This window comes from Manis javanica, chromosome 3 (assembly GCF_040802235.1).
Source record: "Manis javanica isolate MJ-LG chromosome 3, MJ_LKY, whole genome shotgun sequence".
NCBI lineage: Eukaryota > Metazoa > Chordata > Mammalia > Pholidota > Manidae > Manis > Manis javanica.
In genome coordinates, this window is record NC_133158.1 from 46,794,425 (window position 1) to 46,813,629 (window position 19,205).

The window sequence follows — 19,205 nt, forward strand, 5'->3', positions numbered from 1 at the left end:
CATGAGAGAGAAAAAAACTTCTTGTTTAAGCTGCTGTATTTAGTCAGAACAAAGACCCAATGTTGTGTTCTAACTAATACACATAGAAACTTTAAATTTATAATAAACATTAAATAATAGCTACTTAACCAACTCAGTAAAGCTGAAACTCTAAATATAAATTCTTGGGAAACCCCACTACTGAAATTGTTACTGTACCAACGTACATTTATATGACATTGTACAGTTTTGCAAGGCACATCATTACAGTATCTCATTTCACATTCTCAAAATCCAGGGCAGGGCAGCAGGTGCTATGCACATTTGGCATATAAGACACTGAAGCTCTGAAGCTACTGCCCAAGACCGCACAATTAAGGAGGGGTGCTCCAGCGGGATTCAGCATATAGGTTCCATGTACCATCATTCCATTTACGTGGGCATTTGTCCACCCCTGCTATGCGTCAGGCCCTGCAGCTGCCAGCATGACCAGGAAAGAATTATTCCTGTCCAACTGGACCTTACAATCTAACAGAAAGACGGAGAGACTGACACTAAATTAATAAGAATATGTATGAATATATGTCAATAGTTAGCTATTTGCAGTAAGGCTTGTGGGAAAAAAAGGAGAGTCTTGTAAGAATGCATGGCCAAGGGACCTTAGCTAGAGTGGGAGTCTACAGAAGGCCCCTCTGAAGAAGTAGCATTTACGCTGAGACAGTAAGGATCAATATGAATAAGAGGAAAGGAGGGAAAAGAAGAGAAAAGATATTAGAAATGTATACAAGTTACCTCAATCTTCACAAGAACCCTATGTGGTAAGGACCATCCACCCCACTTTACTTCCCAAGAAGAAGAAACTAAAGCTTGGCAAAGTCCCTGGGCCTGGAGTTTACACTGCCAGAGCTGCTGAGAGCACCAATGTGCTACATTCTAGAGCTTCAGCCTGGCACCACCTCAAAGGCTGGTAACTTATGTGGCCTCCACTACCATCCATAACTAGGTATTAATCAGATGTTGGGTGAATGTCACACACAGTCTGAGCATCTTTTTACCCAAACATGTGCTAAGATGCCAATCTTAACCACAAGTATTCATAAAACTTGAAAAAAAATTGACTGTTGTCATTGGAAATTAGGGGGTTATTTAATGAGCAGGGCTGTTATTTAAGAGAGACGATACTGAAAACCAGTTTCATTCCATGTGAAACCACTTCACTAAGCCCCCCACCGCTAAAATCAATTTAAACAAGCATTTCAATTTAGGGGAGATAAACCTCAAAACAATTCAACAAGAGTTAAGAACACTTGAAACTATTATACACTATGCATTAAGTATGAGCGGGTCTTTAAACAAACAAAAAATATGTGTCTTTTCAAACTAACAGTAACACAAACTTTTAAAAATCACCTACTAGAAGAGTGAGTACACAGTTCTGGTGGAAGAATCAATTGCCAAGAAGCTAAATTAGTCCTAATTATTAGCAAAAAAGTAACCACAAAGAACATCATTTTAGATAGTCATGTACTCTTAAGTTGCTATATCCGAAAAAGAATTTCAACTCATTACACAACTATGGAAGGAGGATTTCAAAGTAAAAGCCTAACTTTAAAAACATTTAGCTGGTTTATACAATGCAGTATTTCCAAATCATGTTGTTTTCATGTATCAAAAATGAAACTAAGGTTGCCGGTAGCCACTAGGTTAGGAAACAAGCCATGTCTTTAATTACCTAATGTGAACCTGAAATTAATTTAGTCATGGGAAGTCAATATTTCACTTTCAAATCACCAACAGTAAGCTTTACAGCTCTAGCTTAAAAGTAACACAGACATGAGTAAGATTTCAGAAGATTTCTTCATTTAGGGGCAAACAAGTGGAATTACTAATTTAAAATAATGATTTTTGCAAAAAACTAAACACAAGTTTTAGCCCCCCAAAAGTTTTTAATCCAAAATTGTGCAAGCCTTGGGTTATGACTTACTATGATTTCTCTGGCCATCAAAACACTGCCAAATGGTCAAAAAAACATACGGAAGAAGTCCTTTCAGAGGCATAGCTACTACATATACATGAGTCATGCAATTCATTTTGACAGGGCAAACTTAGTATCAAGGTGCAGATGACCACGTTTGATAGTTTCCAGTAATATCTTTACTTCTGAAATAGGCAAAACCACCAAAACTCTCAAGGTAAAGATTCTTAGCTCACAGTTTAAATTACTGTTTAAGAAGTACAACAAAATTTGTTAAGACTTACAAAAGAGCCAAGTTCTTTATACAGGAAGTTTTGGGGTTTTGCTGTGTTCAGATGGGTCAAATTTTTTATTGGGGGTTAAAAGAGAAATTGCTTGGGGTTGGGCTTGGGTGTAGGAAATGTGAAAGTTCTTTGAAGTAAGAGTTAATTCTAAAATCAAATCAAGAAAAACTGACACATACTGTATCAAATTCTAGGAAAAATCACAAATGAAGCCCCCTCTTCCATTAATTTTACTTTTAATGTCATATATAAGGCCATCCTTTCTCACTAATGTTACTTCTACCAATTTTCTTCCCATAATTAGATATTTGCCAGCCATGAACATGCTTGGGAAAATATCCTTGTCCAGTCTGAATATCTTTTTGTTTTGTTTTGTTTTCAAGTAGTACCCAAGATTTGACACAAATTTGCATTTTCTTTCTTCCTATAGTTTCGAAACAAAATGCATGCCAAAGGTCATTCTGTATCTTGTTGTAATAAGTTACCTTGAATTTTGCTTTTACAGATAAACAGTGAGCACTCTAAAAACCGATGTAAATTCTTTAAATACCAGTTGTTGCGCTTACCTCTTCCCACCCCCTATCTTTAGGACAAGAACACAATAACGCTCCATAAATCAAGCTAGGGGCAGCTATCAGATAATAGTCTAAAGAGGGGAAAAAAATTCTAACCAGGGTCTTTTTTTTTTTTACTACCCATATTCCCAAATTAAGAGTTAAAATGGAATGTCTTCATTTACTTTGAGTTTGTGTCCCTGAAAGACTGGACTAGCTCATTAATTTCTGAATCCGGAGGAAACAAGAATTTTGTGTTTAAGTTTATAATAGGTCCCCCAAAAATATGTTTAAAATGTTTTAGAAATGATCTTACACCGAATCCAAATTCCTAACAATAACAAAGCTCTCACGATATCATTTATCTCCCACCCTTACTAATGATCATTCATTCATTTAAGTCTATTCCTTCAAATCTAAAATCATTTTCAAGGAGTGTGCATTCACGTTAGAAACACAAGAACAACCCTTCCTTCTCGAGTAATTAATTTATGAGCCTATGTGCCTCTTACTAACTTTTTATACTGAGTGTCACAATAGAACGTGGTATAGATATTGACTCAAGAGTCCTCAACTTTCTGGCAAGGTCTGAAGTCTAAATCAATTTGGACAGCCACCATAAATACTGCTCCTATCTCAAGGCAAATCTTCCAAAAGCACTGGGGTACTTTTAAGCGTAAGTCATATGTATATTAAAAATCTTAACTATAACTGAATGAACTTTTTTCTTAACCGGTGTTTCTCTGAAACTGTCTTCTCCAATTTAAAATCTCAACACATGAGATTTTAGTTCTAGTCTCACATTTATAGTCTACCTGAAAAATAATATTTTCTCCAAGTAACTAAACAATCAAGATATAAGAAATTTAAGAAAACTAAACCTGAAGGTAATTCCACTGAACTATTAAAACGCCCCAAAATCAGAATATTAACATCTGTTCTTAAACACTTCCTATATGTAACGTGCAAGAAGTCACAAAAGAAATCAATGTATTCAAAGATAAAAAAGATTGAAAATAACTTCATGCAAAACTTTATGACTCATCAATACTTAAATGATGCCTATAATTGTGAAGAACAAAACGCACCAATTAATATTTTTTAGTTTCATTTAAAAATTTCCTAGTTTTCGCTGGGAGGGCAGACGGTGGGGACACGGGACCCACAAGTTACATTAAAAAGGACTAATCTTTCCTTTCCACTCCCACAAACCACAAATTCCATGCTAAACACTATGCACACACTCCCTAGGTTAGAACCCTGAGTCATTACACACAGATAGCTCCAAAATCTGCCGGTATTTCTAATAGTGAGTTATAACCTAGTGATTAAGATCCCAGGCTGGCTACAGATCCTGGCTCCTGGAGTCCCAGCTGTATGACCTTGGATGAGTCACAGCTCAGGTTCCTCATCTGTGAAATGGGTAACAGTTTCTACCGGTAGGAAAAGCGAGTTGATACACGTAAAGCCCTGAGAAGAGTGCCTGGAACTCTTAGCTCTGATCTTTAAAATCAGTGTGAAAACAATGTTCTAATATGTATTTTCTGACAACTTGAGCAGAATTCAAGAAAGAACTGGTGCTGGCATTCAAGTTCCGCACCTAGATTACAAGAGTCATACAATCTAAGGTTGGAGGAAAGACACATAAACAGTCCCTCACTAATTTTGCCATTTTTAACTATTTCAGACAAGGGAGGAGCCTCTAGCCAAGTGTTAAGGTACTCGGCAGCTTCAGGGGACTAAGCGACGGTGGGTTTGCGCCTATAAACAAACTGATGAAGTTTCGTTGCAATACCCAGGTATCGATTATAATTTACGCATTCTCAGCCCCCAACTCCTCAGGCTGATAAGCAGGTCATCACTCCATCTCGAGTGGCCGGGGTCACTAGCACTCAGGGCACAACTTCAGCGCACGCCCAAGGCCCTCGCTCCAGCACACACTCCGAAGGGCCGCTGAGAGACCCGGCCCCCGACCTTCCCCAGCGCCTCGCCCAGCAGCCAGCCCCGTTTCCTTAACCCGTGCATTGTCCTTGCGGAGCGCCCCGGCGGTTCCCACACTGGTGGGGACCGAGAGGAGGGACGAGGGAGGAGCTGGGGGAAGAGGATGAGGAGGAGGAGGAAGACAACCTCCTCCCCTTCGCCCGGGCGACCAGCGAAGGTCTGGCGCTTTCTCCGGCCGCGAGCCCCGACTCCCGGGAGGCCGCGGCCCCCGACCCCACCCGCCGCAACTTTCCCGCGGATCGCGCCCGCCTCCCCTCCGGGACCGGCCTGCCGGGCTCCCTCCCCTGGCGCCGGCCGCGACACCGCGGCGCCTCCTCCCAAAATGGCAGGTCCCTCCCTCCGCCCGGCCGGCCTCGGCGCGGGCCCGGCTGCAGGCCGCGGGGGGAGCCGGGCGCCGGGCCGGGCGGCGCCGGGCCGGACACTCACCGGGACGATGGCGGGGCGCTCGCGCCGCTCCCTCCGGTGAGTCTCAGCCTCGGCTCCCGCCGCTGCGCTCCCGCCGCGGCCTCCGCAGCCAGCGCCGCCCCGGCCGCCTCTCTCCGCCCCCCGGCGCTCCCGGCTCCGGGCCGAGCCGCCGCCTTCTCAGTCTGTGTGCGGCTCGCGGTTCCAGCGGCGCCCGGGGCCGGGGAGGCGACAGCCCCTCCCGGCAAATACCGCAGTCCCCGGGCCCCGGCTCCCGGCGGCCCGGCCCGGCGTACGGCGGCGGCGAGGCCGGGCGCTGAGTCGCGGCCGCTCCCGGCGGCTTCTTCCCGGGGAGGATTTTGTAAATCTCACAAAATGGCGCGCGCTCCAAACCTGCGCAGCGAGAAGCGCCGGGCCGAGCGGCGGCGGCGGCGGCTCCTCCGCCAGGAGCCCGAGCCGCCCGCCCCCGAGTCCCCGCACAGACAGGCACACTCACGCGCGCACGCACACTCGCCCTCGCACACGCTCGCTCTCACACTCACACCGGTCCCGCCCGCTCGCCGGCGGCAGCGGCACCAACAGCAGCAGCAGGAACAGCAGCGGCGGCGGCGGCGGCGGCGCCCGCACCCCCCGCTCGAGGTGTCCACTCCCCGAGCCCGACCTGGGCCGCGATCAGCAGCAGCGACGACAGCAGTCTCCCCGGGTCCCCCCGCCGCTCTTGCCGCCGCCACCCCCGCCTCACTCCAATGGGGCTTTTTATTATTATTCGGGCGGGAAGCGAAAGGGTTTAAAAAAAAACTAACCAACAAAATGGCGACGGACCGACCCGGTCGCTATAGCAACTGTCAATCAAAACGCAAAACCCCGGCTGACGTGCTGACGTCCTCCTGCCGCCCCCCGGCCCCAAGCCGTTGGGCGGGGCCTGTTGCTCGGGCAACGGCAGATTCCGCTCCCTCCTTTCCGTCTCCCCCTCCGGCCCCAACCAACCACCCAACCCCCCTCAGGTCACGTGAAGGATAAATTCGGAGCTCGGGCCCGCTACGAGTGTCAGAGGAGGGCGCGTGATTCGGTCGGGGGAGGGGACGAGGGGGACGGCCGGGCAGGGGAAGGGGAAAGGGAAGGGGGCGAGGCGGCGGCCCGGCTTGTGCACGAGCGCCCGCCGCCGGACCGCGCCCCGCCCCGCGCCCGCGCCTACTGCGGTCCGGGGAGCGCGCGCAGCCCTCGCGCCTCCCGCCCCAGGAGCCCGGCGCTTCCGCGTAGTGCGCCCGCAGCCCCGCCCGCGCCGGGGCAGGGGGCTGGGCTCCGCGGCCGTGCGGGGCCCGGAAAGCCCCCCCCACCGGCCCCGCACGCCCGGGCCCGGGGCCCTCACCTTCATCCCGGGGAGCGCGCCGGCGTGTGAAAGCCGCCCGGGAGCGCACGTCCGCGCGGTTAAACTGTTCTTCGAAGGGCTCGCATGCCCCGCTTGCCGGAAAATGCCCACGGAGGCTGCGGCGGGGGGTGGGGAAGAGGCCGCCTCCGCGTTTCAGACATCTCAGGAATTCCGGACGTTTCGCCCGAATCCGGGATGCCCCTGCGCCTGACACCTTGGTTAAATCCTGCCTCTCGGGTTTTGTAGCATGCGACGCCAGCGTTCAGAAATTATGGACGGAGCCATCATGAAAACTTTCAGGCTGTGCACGCTCTCCCAGGCATTCCCACCAATTTCAAACCCCTCCCCACCTTCGTGGGCGCAGCCTGCCTTCCTCATGGGAATGCCCCTTAAATTAATGCTGTTGAGCTATTGCTGTATCCTTGTCGCACCCTGTTTATCTCTTTCATGCACCGTCTCAGCTTTCCAGATTCTCAATTCGCCCACAACTTTTTAATACTCTGGCTTTCGTTTTTGTGTCTACCCCCTCTGCCTGGCTAAATACTGATAGGTGTGCTCTCCTGGCATTAAACCCTAGGTGTGCTGGTAGCCGTGCTCTGCTGGCTGCTTTGTAATTAGTAGACAGCCGCTAGTTTAAAATTGTATTTTGTACTAATCATAATAAAACGGCACTTAATAAATATTAACGGCAGAAAGGATACTACAGATACTTAAACGCCAAGTCGCTGAATTATTGATTGATTTCTAAGCTTGATTTTGCCATCATATGATGGAAAATTTTTTTCTTTAATCAGTAGCAATTTTTTCTTGTCAATGTTTCTTAAGCTTATTCACAATATAGTGCTTACAAACACAGTAGCAAGAGATACAACCTTCTTGGTAGGTGTAAAGGGAAACAACCTTGTGATAAATATTGGTCTCTATCCTGTGTCACTGGAGGAGACACTTGCTTTAAATAATTTCCAACAAATGTTTCCCTCCTACAGTTAATAGAACAGGTATACTAAGACAACCGGTCAGATTAGCACAGGCCCTGCAAGAAATCAAACTGAACTTAAAACAACTTAGGCAAAAAGAAGTAACCAGGTAAAAAGTTTACTTCAGACTGATTTTCCATGGTATCAAAAGTGGCCGTGACTGTCAAAAGCTCTTTTGAACTGCTGAGTTTTTTCAGAATGGCCCTTCTGATGTATTTAAAGTCCATGTTGAACTTCATTGTGTTGAAGGATGGCCAGGAGTGTCCCTATTGAGGTGAGAGGTGGCTACCCTGATAACTACTTCTGCCTGTAAGACCTGCTCCTTCCTCCTGCCTTTCTTCTCCCTGCTCTCCACCCCACCCCACCCCACTCCCAACAGTTTCACTTCTATCAGAACACTTAAGTATTTGCAACCTTTCACGCTAAATTCGAGTTAAATTTTTATTGCTGGTAATGAAAGAAACTTTCATAATTAATCTTCTAAGTAAACTGGAAAGAATTATGTCGATGTCTCAAAAACTGCCCTTGTCTTCACCCAAATCAAGCTGGAAGGTTATCAGGATGGGGCAGAATTTTTAGTTTCTATAATGCAATAACAGAAGGTATTGCTAGTTTCCATATCTAGAAGGATGCACTCTTCTCCCGCCCCCCGACCAATGATAGCCTTACAAAACATTGATCAATGAACTGTCATATCCAGGTTGGAATGCTGTAACATAGTTTTATATAGGCTTCAGCTAAAAAGTAACCTGTAAATTATGCTGGCTCCAAACAAGTGAATACATGTAGGCAGGAAGGACTCTGGTAGGAAAACCAGTTTAATGTTGACCAGGTTTAGTGATTAAATCTTTGCTGTCATCTGACAATCTACTGACAGATGTATTACAGATATATCTATTCACAGACAGATGTATTACAGATAGATGTATTCACAAAGGTTAACCTCTAAATGCAAAGACACCACCACCCCCACAACTCACAGATACCAGCCCCCGCTTATCCATGACATTCTAGGGTTTTGCCAATCCTCACAGCAATATTATGTCTCCATTGTACAGATGAGAAAACAAATCCTGAGTAATTAAACAACTTTCCCAAGATCATGCCACCAGTAAGTAGTGAAGCCAACATTCAAACCCAGGCTGTGACCACCAAGTCCATCCTCTTTCCGCCACACCAAGGTGATCCAAGATCATTTGGAGATTGGAAGAAAAGGTCATTAGAGTGAGCCCTAATCCAAAATGACTTGTAAAATGGGGAAATTTGGACAAACACATGCACACAACCAGGAAAGACCCTCACAATGTGAACATCATCTACAGGACAAGGAACACCTGAGACGACCAGGAGTTGGGAGAGACGTTTAGAACAGATTCTCCCTCACAGCTCTCAGAAGGAACTAACCCCCCCAACACCTTGATTCCTGACTTCTGACCTCTAGAACTGAGACAATACATCTGTTGTGTAAGCCACCTGGTTTTCGGTACTTTGTTTTGGCAGCCCTAGCAAACTAACACACAGGTGCTGGGTATCTTTGCTCCTTTCCACATCCGCTAATTCTTGCAGATACACTATCCTAAGCCCAAAAGTTCAGTAGTTGGAAACTTGCTGGGAGTTATAACCAGAACATTCCAAGGACAAACAAACTAACCAATATTCCTTTGCCCCTGCCACCAGATGAGAAGGTGATCAATTTACAATTTGTCCCTGGACAATGGCATGGCCAGAATCTGACACCCCTAGTCATCTTACAGACTTCTGAGTGAAGGTCCATGATTGCCCACCCACGCCCCACACAAGTTCTATTGAGTGTTCTGATTTTAAAAGTAATTAATGTGTATCAAATGGATTAAAAAGAAACAAAATAAATAAAAGCAAGAGAGGAGCCTTATTTAAACTGATAATGACAGTATGCCCTGTACCAAGAAGTTAATACTTCTCTACACCTGAGGCCCAAAAACAAAAAAGAAAAGAAACACATGGTCATTACAAACAGTTTAACAATATGGGAAACAATAAAGAGATAACTATAAATATGTTCATCGTTATTACCCTAAGCCTTATTAATACCTTCATGTTGGCTTATATATAGTCCCAGACTTTCCTAGGGAGACATGACTGCATACACACACATATAACACTATAGGTACATTTCATGCTTTTTTTACTGACAATCACATTAGGCACACGTTATTGTGTTGATCAACTGAAATTGAGATGATTATTTAAAGAGCTGCAAGTATACCATCAGTTGAACAGGGCATAATTCATTTAACTGCTCCTCTATTTTTAAGGAAGTTTTTTTATTATAAATAAAGTTGCATAAACATCATATATCTACATTTTACACACCTGTCCAGTAATTTCCTTAGGATAAAGGCATGCATCCTTAAAAATCTTTGGTACATGTTGCCAAAATATCACTTGGAAATGATTTCACCAGTTTGCATTCCTAAGAGTAATATGGGAGAATGGCTTTTTCCCATACTCTACCACACTCTCTTGATTTGATTTGCATTTCTTTGACCACTTAATGTCTTCTTTTTTATATATATTTGTAGGCTATTTATGTCCTGTCTGTATATTCCATGCTCGTTTGGGGGGCTGGGCAAGGTGTCATCTTTTTACTGATTTGTTTTTCTTTTATTTTACTGCAAAAGAAAAAAAGGGAAGAAAGTGAAGAAAACTGTAAGGCATATGGCTAGTGAATGAGATGGACACCAGCCATCCATCACCCCAGTTTAGCTGTGGCCATCTCTGTTCCTAATCCTCCCGCAAGGGGATGTAGCCCAGCTGTCTTCCCTGCCCTCACCCACCTCCTCCTGACCAGGCACCTGGGCTAAGTGCTCTACTACCACACTTCCGGCGTCATCAGCTTGCTTACAAGGTGGCTTATGCCAAGATGTGTTTCTAATGGTGCCATTTTTAAAAAGGCCAACATTCATTACTTTTCTATCATGTGAGAATGTTCACCAATATCATTTCATGAATTATCATTAACATTTTCTTTTCCTGTGACATCAAGATAATGGTTAAATAGAAAATGTGAAATTGTTAAAGTGCATATTTCACACTGTTTCACAATATCTTGAAACAGTATTTTGCAACATTTTGGCAGGACTTGAGAAGAAACACACCTTAATATATCCATTTGTACATTATAACAACTTCCTCGAAATGAACAGGTCGAGAAAAAATGCCCTAAAGAAACTGTAAAAAACAATTAAGTACAAGGAATTAAAAATTAGGTACAGAAATCTACAAAGTTCACTTACTTCCGTGGTTCATTAGCTCAAAAGCCCTTGAGAGGTTGGCTTATTTCCTTGGCTTTTTAATGTAGGTATCTAATGGACATCACTTAATAGTCCCACCATGTTTATTGATATGTTCATTTCTATCAAAACCAACAGTTTTCTTGTTTTGGTTCAGTTCAGAACAAAAGATACTTCTGTGGTTATAGCAGTGTTATAACTTCAGTATGTTGTATTTGTATGCCGTTTTTTAAACTGTAAGTGCTCTTGGACAAGGATCCTATATTTTCATCTTTTATCAGCATCATATCTGGCCTACTATAAATACTGTTTTGTGTTTTTAAATGAATGATGAGCTCCTGCTATTTTCTTCCTATTTTCCTCCATCCTATATGAGATTATTGGCAATCATAAAACTTTAGGGGAAACTATCTGGTGATTTGTACAGAAGTGATCTTAAAATGGGTGGAACTTCTCTAGCGCCAGAGGAAAGATTGTTGCAGTCAGCAAGGCCAAAGGAAGCCAGTTCCACTGATGAGATACAGTAATGTCAGTGATTACCATGTAGCTAGTTCTGTTACAGAGGTATATCTCAAACAGTGTTCTTGTGCAGTTTGCAGCTCACCCCAGGTATTTACAGTTTAAGAAACTACAGGTTTGGGCATTGTCACTGAACAGAGGCCTGGGCAGGACCTCTGTGTGGCCAAGTATTTTAACTTCTATATCCGAGACATAAAAATAATAGCCTTCTACCTATAGGCACTATGTTAAAAAGAAAAACACCAGCCCAACATGGGGTTACTTCTGATAGGCCAAGTCACCAAACTGGGGTTTAATACCTAACCTAATTGCAATTTCAACTTCCCCCAGAAATATACTCAGTCAGGAATTTTCCGGTCAGCACTGATAAGATAGTATGTCACATGTACCCTCTCCATTCCCGAAAGGAATCCACCTAAGACCCTTCCATCCCCGAAGGAGGTAAGCTGGCCGAAATACTTTTTTCTGTTTGTGACTTCCTTGTCCTGCCTTTATAAAACCTCTCCCTTTGTATGGCCCTTCAGAGTATCTCTCTACTTACTAGATGAGATGCTGCCTGCTTCATGAGTCATTTACTAAAGACTCTTAGATCTTAAAATTTACTTGATTGAATTTTGTTTCTTAACACAACAGTTAGCAACTTAAGGGGAAGGGTCAAATAACCAAAAGTCCATTTGTGAAGGACAGCAAACACGTCTGTCCATTCCAGACTTTCAAAGGCAAAAATTATTTATAACATTTCCTTTTTAAATATATAACATGAAGAATATTAAGAATAAGACAAAAAGAGCAACTAATCCCATTGCCCAGATAATGACTTTGTTTTTAAAATAAAAACAATTCAAGTGCATGGATTGAAAATCTACAGAGCAGATAAATATAAAATAAAGAGTAAAAGCCCCCCTCCTCCACCCCAGCCTCCCTGCCTCCTTTCTCCTTTGCCCTCCCCCCTGAGGATGCAGGGACTCTTTATCAAATTCAGCATCACATCATCACCTGCTGAAAAATCTACAGGACTCTCACTGCGTGGGGACAGCATCCTACTCATCAGTCTGTCATCCAGTCCCTTCATGGTCTGACCCATCAGGCTTTCTAGGCAGAACTCCCCCAGTTAAGGCCCTCGGAACATTCGGGGTTTCTTCCCAACTGCTGTTCCCGCCCCCGGAAGGCTTCATCCCTCCTCGAGGCTTCAGTCTCCCTGCCACTTCACAGCAGATTGCCTTTTGCATCTGCCAGGAGAAAAGCAAGCTCCTCGAGGCCAGAGAACTGACTCTCTTGGCTTTTATTGACCCCAATGCTTGCCATATACTGGGTACCAAAAAATATTTCCCAGAGAATGGAGCCACCATAGAAATCCCAAACAGCAAGAACTGGCTCCAGGAGGCCAGCAGCTAAAACCAGGAAACGGTTAAAAGCAAGAGAAATACACTCTTCTCAGGGCTTGAAAGGGGGCGGCCATCTGCTTCCAGCCTCCCTCTCCCTCCCACCCTGGATGCAGGCTTCCTGCAGACTGGGAGGCCGCCTGCCGGGGTGGGTTGCAAACCCAGAGGAAGGGCTACAGGGGCCTTGGTGGAGTAGTGAGTGAGGGTGCCTTTCTCTAGGGGGTGGGGAATTGTGGTAGGACCCTCTGAATCGCTTTGGCTAGGAAGGCCAGGTGGGGAGGTGCCCCCAGAGCCCAGCAGGGAGCTGGTCACCTGAAGATGGTGCTACACCCCTCCTGTAGCCAAAAGGGCTCCTTGATGTTTCCTCCTAGATTGTCTAGCCCAAAAGGGCTGTGCTGAACGCAAGGATTCAGCGTGGATGCTGGCAACAAGAGTAAATTCCTGGGCTGTGTGCTTTCCAGCCAGGCAGATAGAGTGGAGAGCAGATGCCCAATATTCCAGGGTCCTGAGTTGTCATGGTCGAAGGTATATAGGAGATAGAGGGCCAATTTTTGAGGCATATTAATTCAGACTCTTTAGGAATGATGCCCTGTCCTGAGCAGAGGGCACTTGAGACATCACAAAATCATAGGATGTTAGAGTGGGAAGGAATTCCACCTTTACTTGTCAGAACCCTAATCATGAAGCTGCTGCTGTGGGGTAGCAGTGACACACAAGTGACATTACTTGCTAACTGTTCGGTGACATTCTGTTCACATTAGTCACTGGGGACACTTTCATTTTCTTGCAGTGGAGCAGGGCATGGGCAATGTCCTGTGAGTCTGGACTTTCTAGAAGGGATGGGTGACCTTAATAGTCATAATAGCAACTGGAAAAAAGAGTAGTTATAGGGACAGAGAAGGTGGGGGTGTATCTAGTCTCAACTACCTCCTAGCTGGAACCATCTGGGCAGTTTACTTAACCTCTCTGCATCTGTCTCACCATCTCAAAAGAGGATTCTTTATCATCTTTATGAACTGTAAATCATTATATAAATATTAGGCCCTGATATAAATAGTAAGAAGACTACATTCAAATTTTCACTTTTGAAGACTTACCCAAGACCCTTCCCCTTCAAAGAAAATAAACAAATGACTCCTTCCACGTTCTCCACCACTCCAGTCTTTCTACTGTAAATGTGTTTAGCATGTTATTTTCTTGGAGGTGATTTTAAACCTCCATTTAGGCATCTTCCCAAGCTGAAAAGTTACTGCGTCCTGAACTGCCTACACCTTCTTTGGCTGCCCTTAACCAAATCCTTCTTTCCACACCATGAACTGATCTCTGCAGTTTCTGCCCACTTTTTCTAAATCTTCCCTTTCGGGATGACACAGACCAAGACTTCCTCCTCTTACAAAATGCCAGTCTTCGAATGTTGGAAGAAAGCTGATTTTCCCACCTGGGCCTCATCTTTCCCTTTTCTCTCAACACTTGTCATCCACCATGTTCCTCCAGGCCAACCCCTCCACCTTCCTGTGACTCCCTTCAATGACATCCTTGAGCTGACACATTGCTAACGACCTAAATGTAAGACTCAATTTAAAAATGTGGCATATCCAGCATTATACTGAACAGCGAGAAGCTGAAAGCATTTCCACTGAGATCGGGAACCAGACAGAGATGCCCACTCTCCCCACTGTTATTTAACATAGTACTGGAGGTCCTAGCCACGGCAATCAGACAAAACAAAGAAATACAAGGAATCCAGATTGGTAAAGAAGAAGTTAAACTGTCACTATTTGCAGATGATATGATACTGTACATAAAAAACCCTAAAGACTCCACTCCAAAACTACTAGAACTGATATCGGAATACAGCAAAGTTGCAGGATACAAAATTAACACACAGAAATCTGTAGCTTTCCTATACACTAACAACGAATCAATAGAAAGAGAAATCAGGAAAACAATTCCATTCACCATTGCATCAAAAAGAATAAAATACCTAGGAATAAACCTAACCAAAGAAGTGAAAGACTTATACTCTGAAAACTACAAGTCACTCTTAAGAGAAATTAAAGGGGACACTAATAAATGGAAACTCATCCCATGCTCATGGCTAGGAAGAATTAATATCGTCAAAATGGCCATCCTGCCCAAAGCAATATACAGATTTGATGCAATCCCTCTCAAATTACCAGCAACATTCTTCAATGAATTGGAACAAATAATTCAAAAATTCATATGGAAACACCAAAGACCCCGAATAGCCAAAGCAATCCTGAAAAAGAAGAATAAAGTAGGGGGGATCTCACTCCCCAACTTCAAGCTCTACTACAAAGCCATAGTAATCAAGACAATTTGGTACTGGCACAAGAACAGAGCCACAGACCAGTGGAACAGATTAGAGACCCCAGAAATTAACCCAAACATATATGGTCAATTAATATTTGATAAAGGAGCCATGGACATACAATGGCAAAATGACAGTCTCTTCAACAGATGGTGCTGGCAAAGCTGGACAGCTACATGTAGGAGAATGAAACTGGACCATTGTCTAACCCCATATACAAAGGTAAACTCAAAATGGATCAAAGACCTGAATTTAAGTCATGAAACCATTAAACTCTTGGAAAAAAACATAGGCAAAAACCTCTTAGACATAAACATGAGTGATCTCTTCTTGAACATATCTCCCCGGGCAAGGAAAACAACAGCAAAAATGAGCAACTGAGACTACATTAAGCTGAAAAGCTTCTGTACAGCGAAAGACACCATTATTGAACAAAAAGGAACCCTACAGTATGGGAGAATATATTTGAAAATGACAGATCCAATAAAGGCTTGACGTCCAGAATATATAAAGAGCTCACACGCCTCAACAAACAAAAAACAAATAACCCAATTAAAAAATGGGCAGAGGAACTGAACAGACAGTTCTCCAAAAAAGAAATACAAATGGCCAAGAGACACATGAAAAGATGCTCCACATCGCTAATTATCAGAGAAATGCAAATTAAAACTACAATGAGGTATCACCTCACACCAGTAAGGATAGCTGCCATCCAAAAGACAAACAACAACAAATGTTGGTGAGGCTGTGGAGAAAGGGGAACCCTCCTACACTGCTGGTGGGAATGTAAATTAGTTCAACCATTGTGGAAAGCAGTATGGAGGCTCATCAAAATGCTCAAAACAGACCTACCATTTGACCCAGGAATTCCACTCCTAGGAATTTACCCTAAGAACGCAGCAATCAAGTTTGAGAAAGACAGATGCACCCCTATGTTTATCGCAGCACTATTTACAATAGCCAAGAATTGGAAGCAACCTAAATGTCCATCGGTAGATGAATGGATAAAGAAGATGTGGTACATATACATAATGGAATACTACTCAGCCATAAGAAGTGGAAAAGTCCAACCATTTGCAGCAACGTGGATGGAGCTGGAGAGTATTATGCTCAGTGAAATAAGCCAAGCGGAGAAAGAGAAATACCAAATCATTTCACTCATCTGAGGAGTATAGGAACAAAGGAAAAACTGAAGGAACAAAACAGCAGCAGAATTACAGAACCCAAAAATGGACTAACAGATACCAAAGGGAAAGGAACTGGGGAGGATGGGTGGGCAGGGAGGGATAAGGGGGGGGAAGAAGAAGGGGGGTATTAAGATTAGCATGCATGGGGGGAGGGAGAAAGGGGAGGGTTGGCTGCACAACACAGAGAGGACAAGTAGTGACTCTACAACATTTTGCTAAGCTGAGGGACAGTAACCGTAATGTGGCTGTTAGGGGTGACCTGATATAGGGGAGAGCATAGTAAACATAGTATTCTTCATGTAAGTGTAGATTAAAAATTAAAAAAAAAAAAAAAAGAAAGAAAGAAAGAAAAGGGGGATTACTCCTTAACAGGATAAAACTATTGGTAAATCAAAGATCAACGCATGCTTTAAATATCCTTAATGTTGATCACTTAAAGGGTGTCAGATGATCAGCTATGGAGGTACTCTTTTCTGATAATATTCCTTTCTCTTAATTAAAAAAAAAAAAAAAAAGCAGTTCCTGTGTGCTGACCTCCAATGAGTTCTGCACAGTGGTATAGAGGGCATGTCAAAGTGTGGGCAAAGGGTCTGTTTGTTTCTATCCAGAAGATCAAGGCCTAGCTTGGATACCCAGAAAATGAACTAAGATACGATATGAGGAGGAGCTTCCGGCATCAGCACTCTCTGGAGGACTTGTGCCTGGGGATGATCATCAAAAAGCCTCCAAAGGGATCCGGACGATGCTGCAGTTGTGGCGGCATCCACCCCACCGTTTCCTGGACTTGCCATTGGAATGAGGAGGGAGATGTCTAGGCTGGCATGTGCATACAGTGAGACAACGAATTTGACCGGATCTGTACTGTTGGAACTCAACCAGGAGTTGGGAGGGGTGCAAGTTGTAGCACTCCAAAATCTTATGACTATAGACTATCTATGGTTAAAAGAACATATGGGATGTGAACAGATCCCAGAAATGGGCTGCTTTAATTTGTCTGATTTCTCTCAGACTGTTCAAGTACAGTTGGACAATATCCATCATATCATAGACAAATTTTCACAAATGCCTAGGGTGCCTAAATGGTTTTCTTGGCTTCACTGGAGATGGATGGTAATTATAGATTTGCTTTGTTTATGTCACCGTATTCCTATTATGTTAATATGTGTGTGCAAATTAGTTAGTAGTTTAAAACCTATACATACTTAAGGTACTATACAAGAAGATATGTCAAAGAAATAATCAATCCTCCCATGTTTCCTTCATATGCTACATCTATAGCTTTTCTTCTTCCTTCCTAATTACAACCCTTAAATAGAATTCGTGCCTCATATCGAATTTACCGAGTATCATAATTCCTCCAGGTGGTAAAGATACCTCGAGACAAGTGCTGGGCATAGAAGCCACAAGGCATAAATCTGCAAAGAAGTAAAAAGCTAACCTTTGCAAACAATATGGCTTCTCTCTCACTTACCAACTTTACATTTCCCTGTATGGCCCCGGAAGATGACTGGTTAGCCAGAGACGGGTAAGATTCCTCAAGGGAGGAACAACCTAAGACAGGCACAGTCGCAGGGGGGCCATCAGGTGAGAATTTGGGGATCAACAGAGGTGAGGCTCAGAACCTCACCCCCCCTGCTTTGAGAGAAATCTTCTGCATCCGTGGATGTCTTGCTGCCCTTGTGTAGCCTGGATTAATACTTAGTCCATAGGCACACACCTGATCATCTGATCTTCTACATTTGCCTTCTTACAGCACTAAACTATGTTTTCTACCTTTATCTTGCATCTACCTACCACTTCAGCATTTTATTAAAAATAAAAATAATAATAATAATAGGAGAAATGTGGGATCAACATATAAATCAAGTACAAAAATCAAACGAATATTCATATTTGACCTGATTGTTTATAGGTCATATTGCATGATCAAAACCGAAAGTTTCTGTGATGAATGCCCTTGTACTGTTCACCATGTAAGAATTTATTCACTATGTAAGAATTCGTTCACCATGTAAGAACTTGTTCGTTATGCTTCAGAAGATTGGAGACTGACGAGAATTAGGCTTGAGATGGATTAATGATTGTACATTGAGCGTTGACCCCCCTATACTGAATTTTATTGTTGTTAACAAACATTTGATCAATAAATATGAGAGATGCCCTCTCAAAAAAAAAAAAATGTGGCATATCATGTCAAAGTAGAACACATAATAAAAGAATACTTCATGGCATGAGGAAAATGATTACAGTCTTTTAGAAGATAAAGTTATAAAGTAGCAGAGTTTGTATGACTGCAGTTGTATAACAAAAAGTGTACATTTTTAAATAAACTTTTGTAACATTTATCCCTGCATGGTACAAGTGTGGATGATAATTTATCTTCTTTGTGCCCTTTTAGAAATTCTCCACTCATTGGTAATCAGGAGAAAAAATAGGCTGTATGTCCTTATATTTTTTACCCAAAGGCCCAGGTTCTAAATCTTTGGAATATCATAAAATAAGCTTCTCCCCACTTCTCATTTCAGAAATAAACATGTAGCAGTAAGCCCAGAATACCAGGAGCTTGGTGAGCATCCGAGTATTTTGTTCTTCACTTCCCTAAATTCTTGAGAACTACTATCATAACCTCCCTTCTCATTAAACGTTCTCTCATATGACTTCATTGAATTCCGTGTTATGAATGACACATGCTGTACCTCCAGCTTTGTCCAAGCTACCGATTGGAGGTCCTCCCGGACAGGCGTCAGTATCAACAAGAAGCAGACACATCTCTCTAAAATACGGAAAAGTATAAAAGGAATGCGAGCTCCACCATTTTGTTCTATTTTTCAGCCAATAATATCCCAGGATATATTAAAGTAGACCAGCCGTGAGTTTGAGCAGACTTCTGTCATACCCATGACATCATATTAGAACAGAGCCTCTTTTCTGATCACCGGGTCTCCAAAGGGGCTGGAATTATTGGCCCTGGA

The 19,205-nt window shown here is 43.5% G+C and overlaps 2 protein-coding genes across 18 annotated transcripts in view; both read right to left on the minus strand.

The window, feature by feature from the left end:
- The window catches only part of DYRK1A (dual specificity tyrosine phosphorylation regulated kinase 1A), a 151,488-nt gene extending 144,587 nt beyond the window's left edge, over positions 1-6,901 (minus strand). For 7 of the 14 annotated variants that reach the window (XM_073231351.1, XM_073231347.1, XM_073231359.1 and 4 more), the window contains exon 1: positions 5,220-5,357. The gene's annotated coding sequence lies outside the window, so the exon portion shown is untranslated. The other 7 variants (XM_073231353.1, XM_073231348.1, XM_073231361.1 and 4 more) reach the window with 4 other exon arrangements.
- Positions 6,902-10,011: 3,110 nt separating this feature from the next.
- Positions 10,012-19,205, minus strand: part of LOC140848369 (uncharacterized) — a 69,087-nt gene continuing 59,893 nt past the window's right edge. Inside the window, exons 4-5 of one of the 4 annotated variants that reach the window (XR_012129135.1) lie at positions 18,930-19,200; positions 10,012-10,192 (exon numbers count right to left, since the gene is read on the minus strand). Coding sequence is in view for 3 of the 4 variants with exons in the window: in XM_073231366.1 (XP_073087467.1) it covers positions 19,143-19,200 (58 nt within the window). In the remaining variant the exon portion in view is untranslated. Of the gene's footprint in view, positions 10,193-18,135; positions 19,201-19,205 lie in introns of those variants that run through there. The other 3 variants (XM_073231365.1, XM_073231364.1, XM_073231366.1) reach the window with 3 other exon arrangements.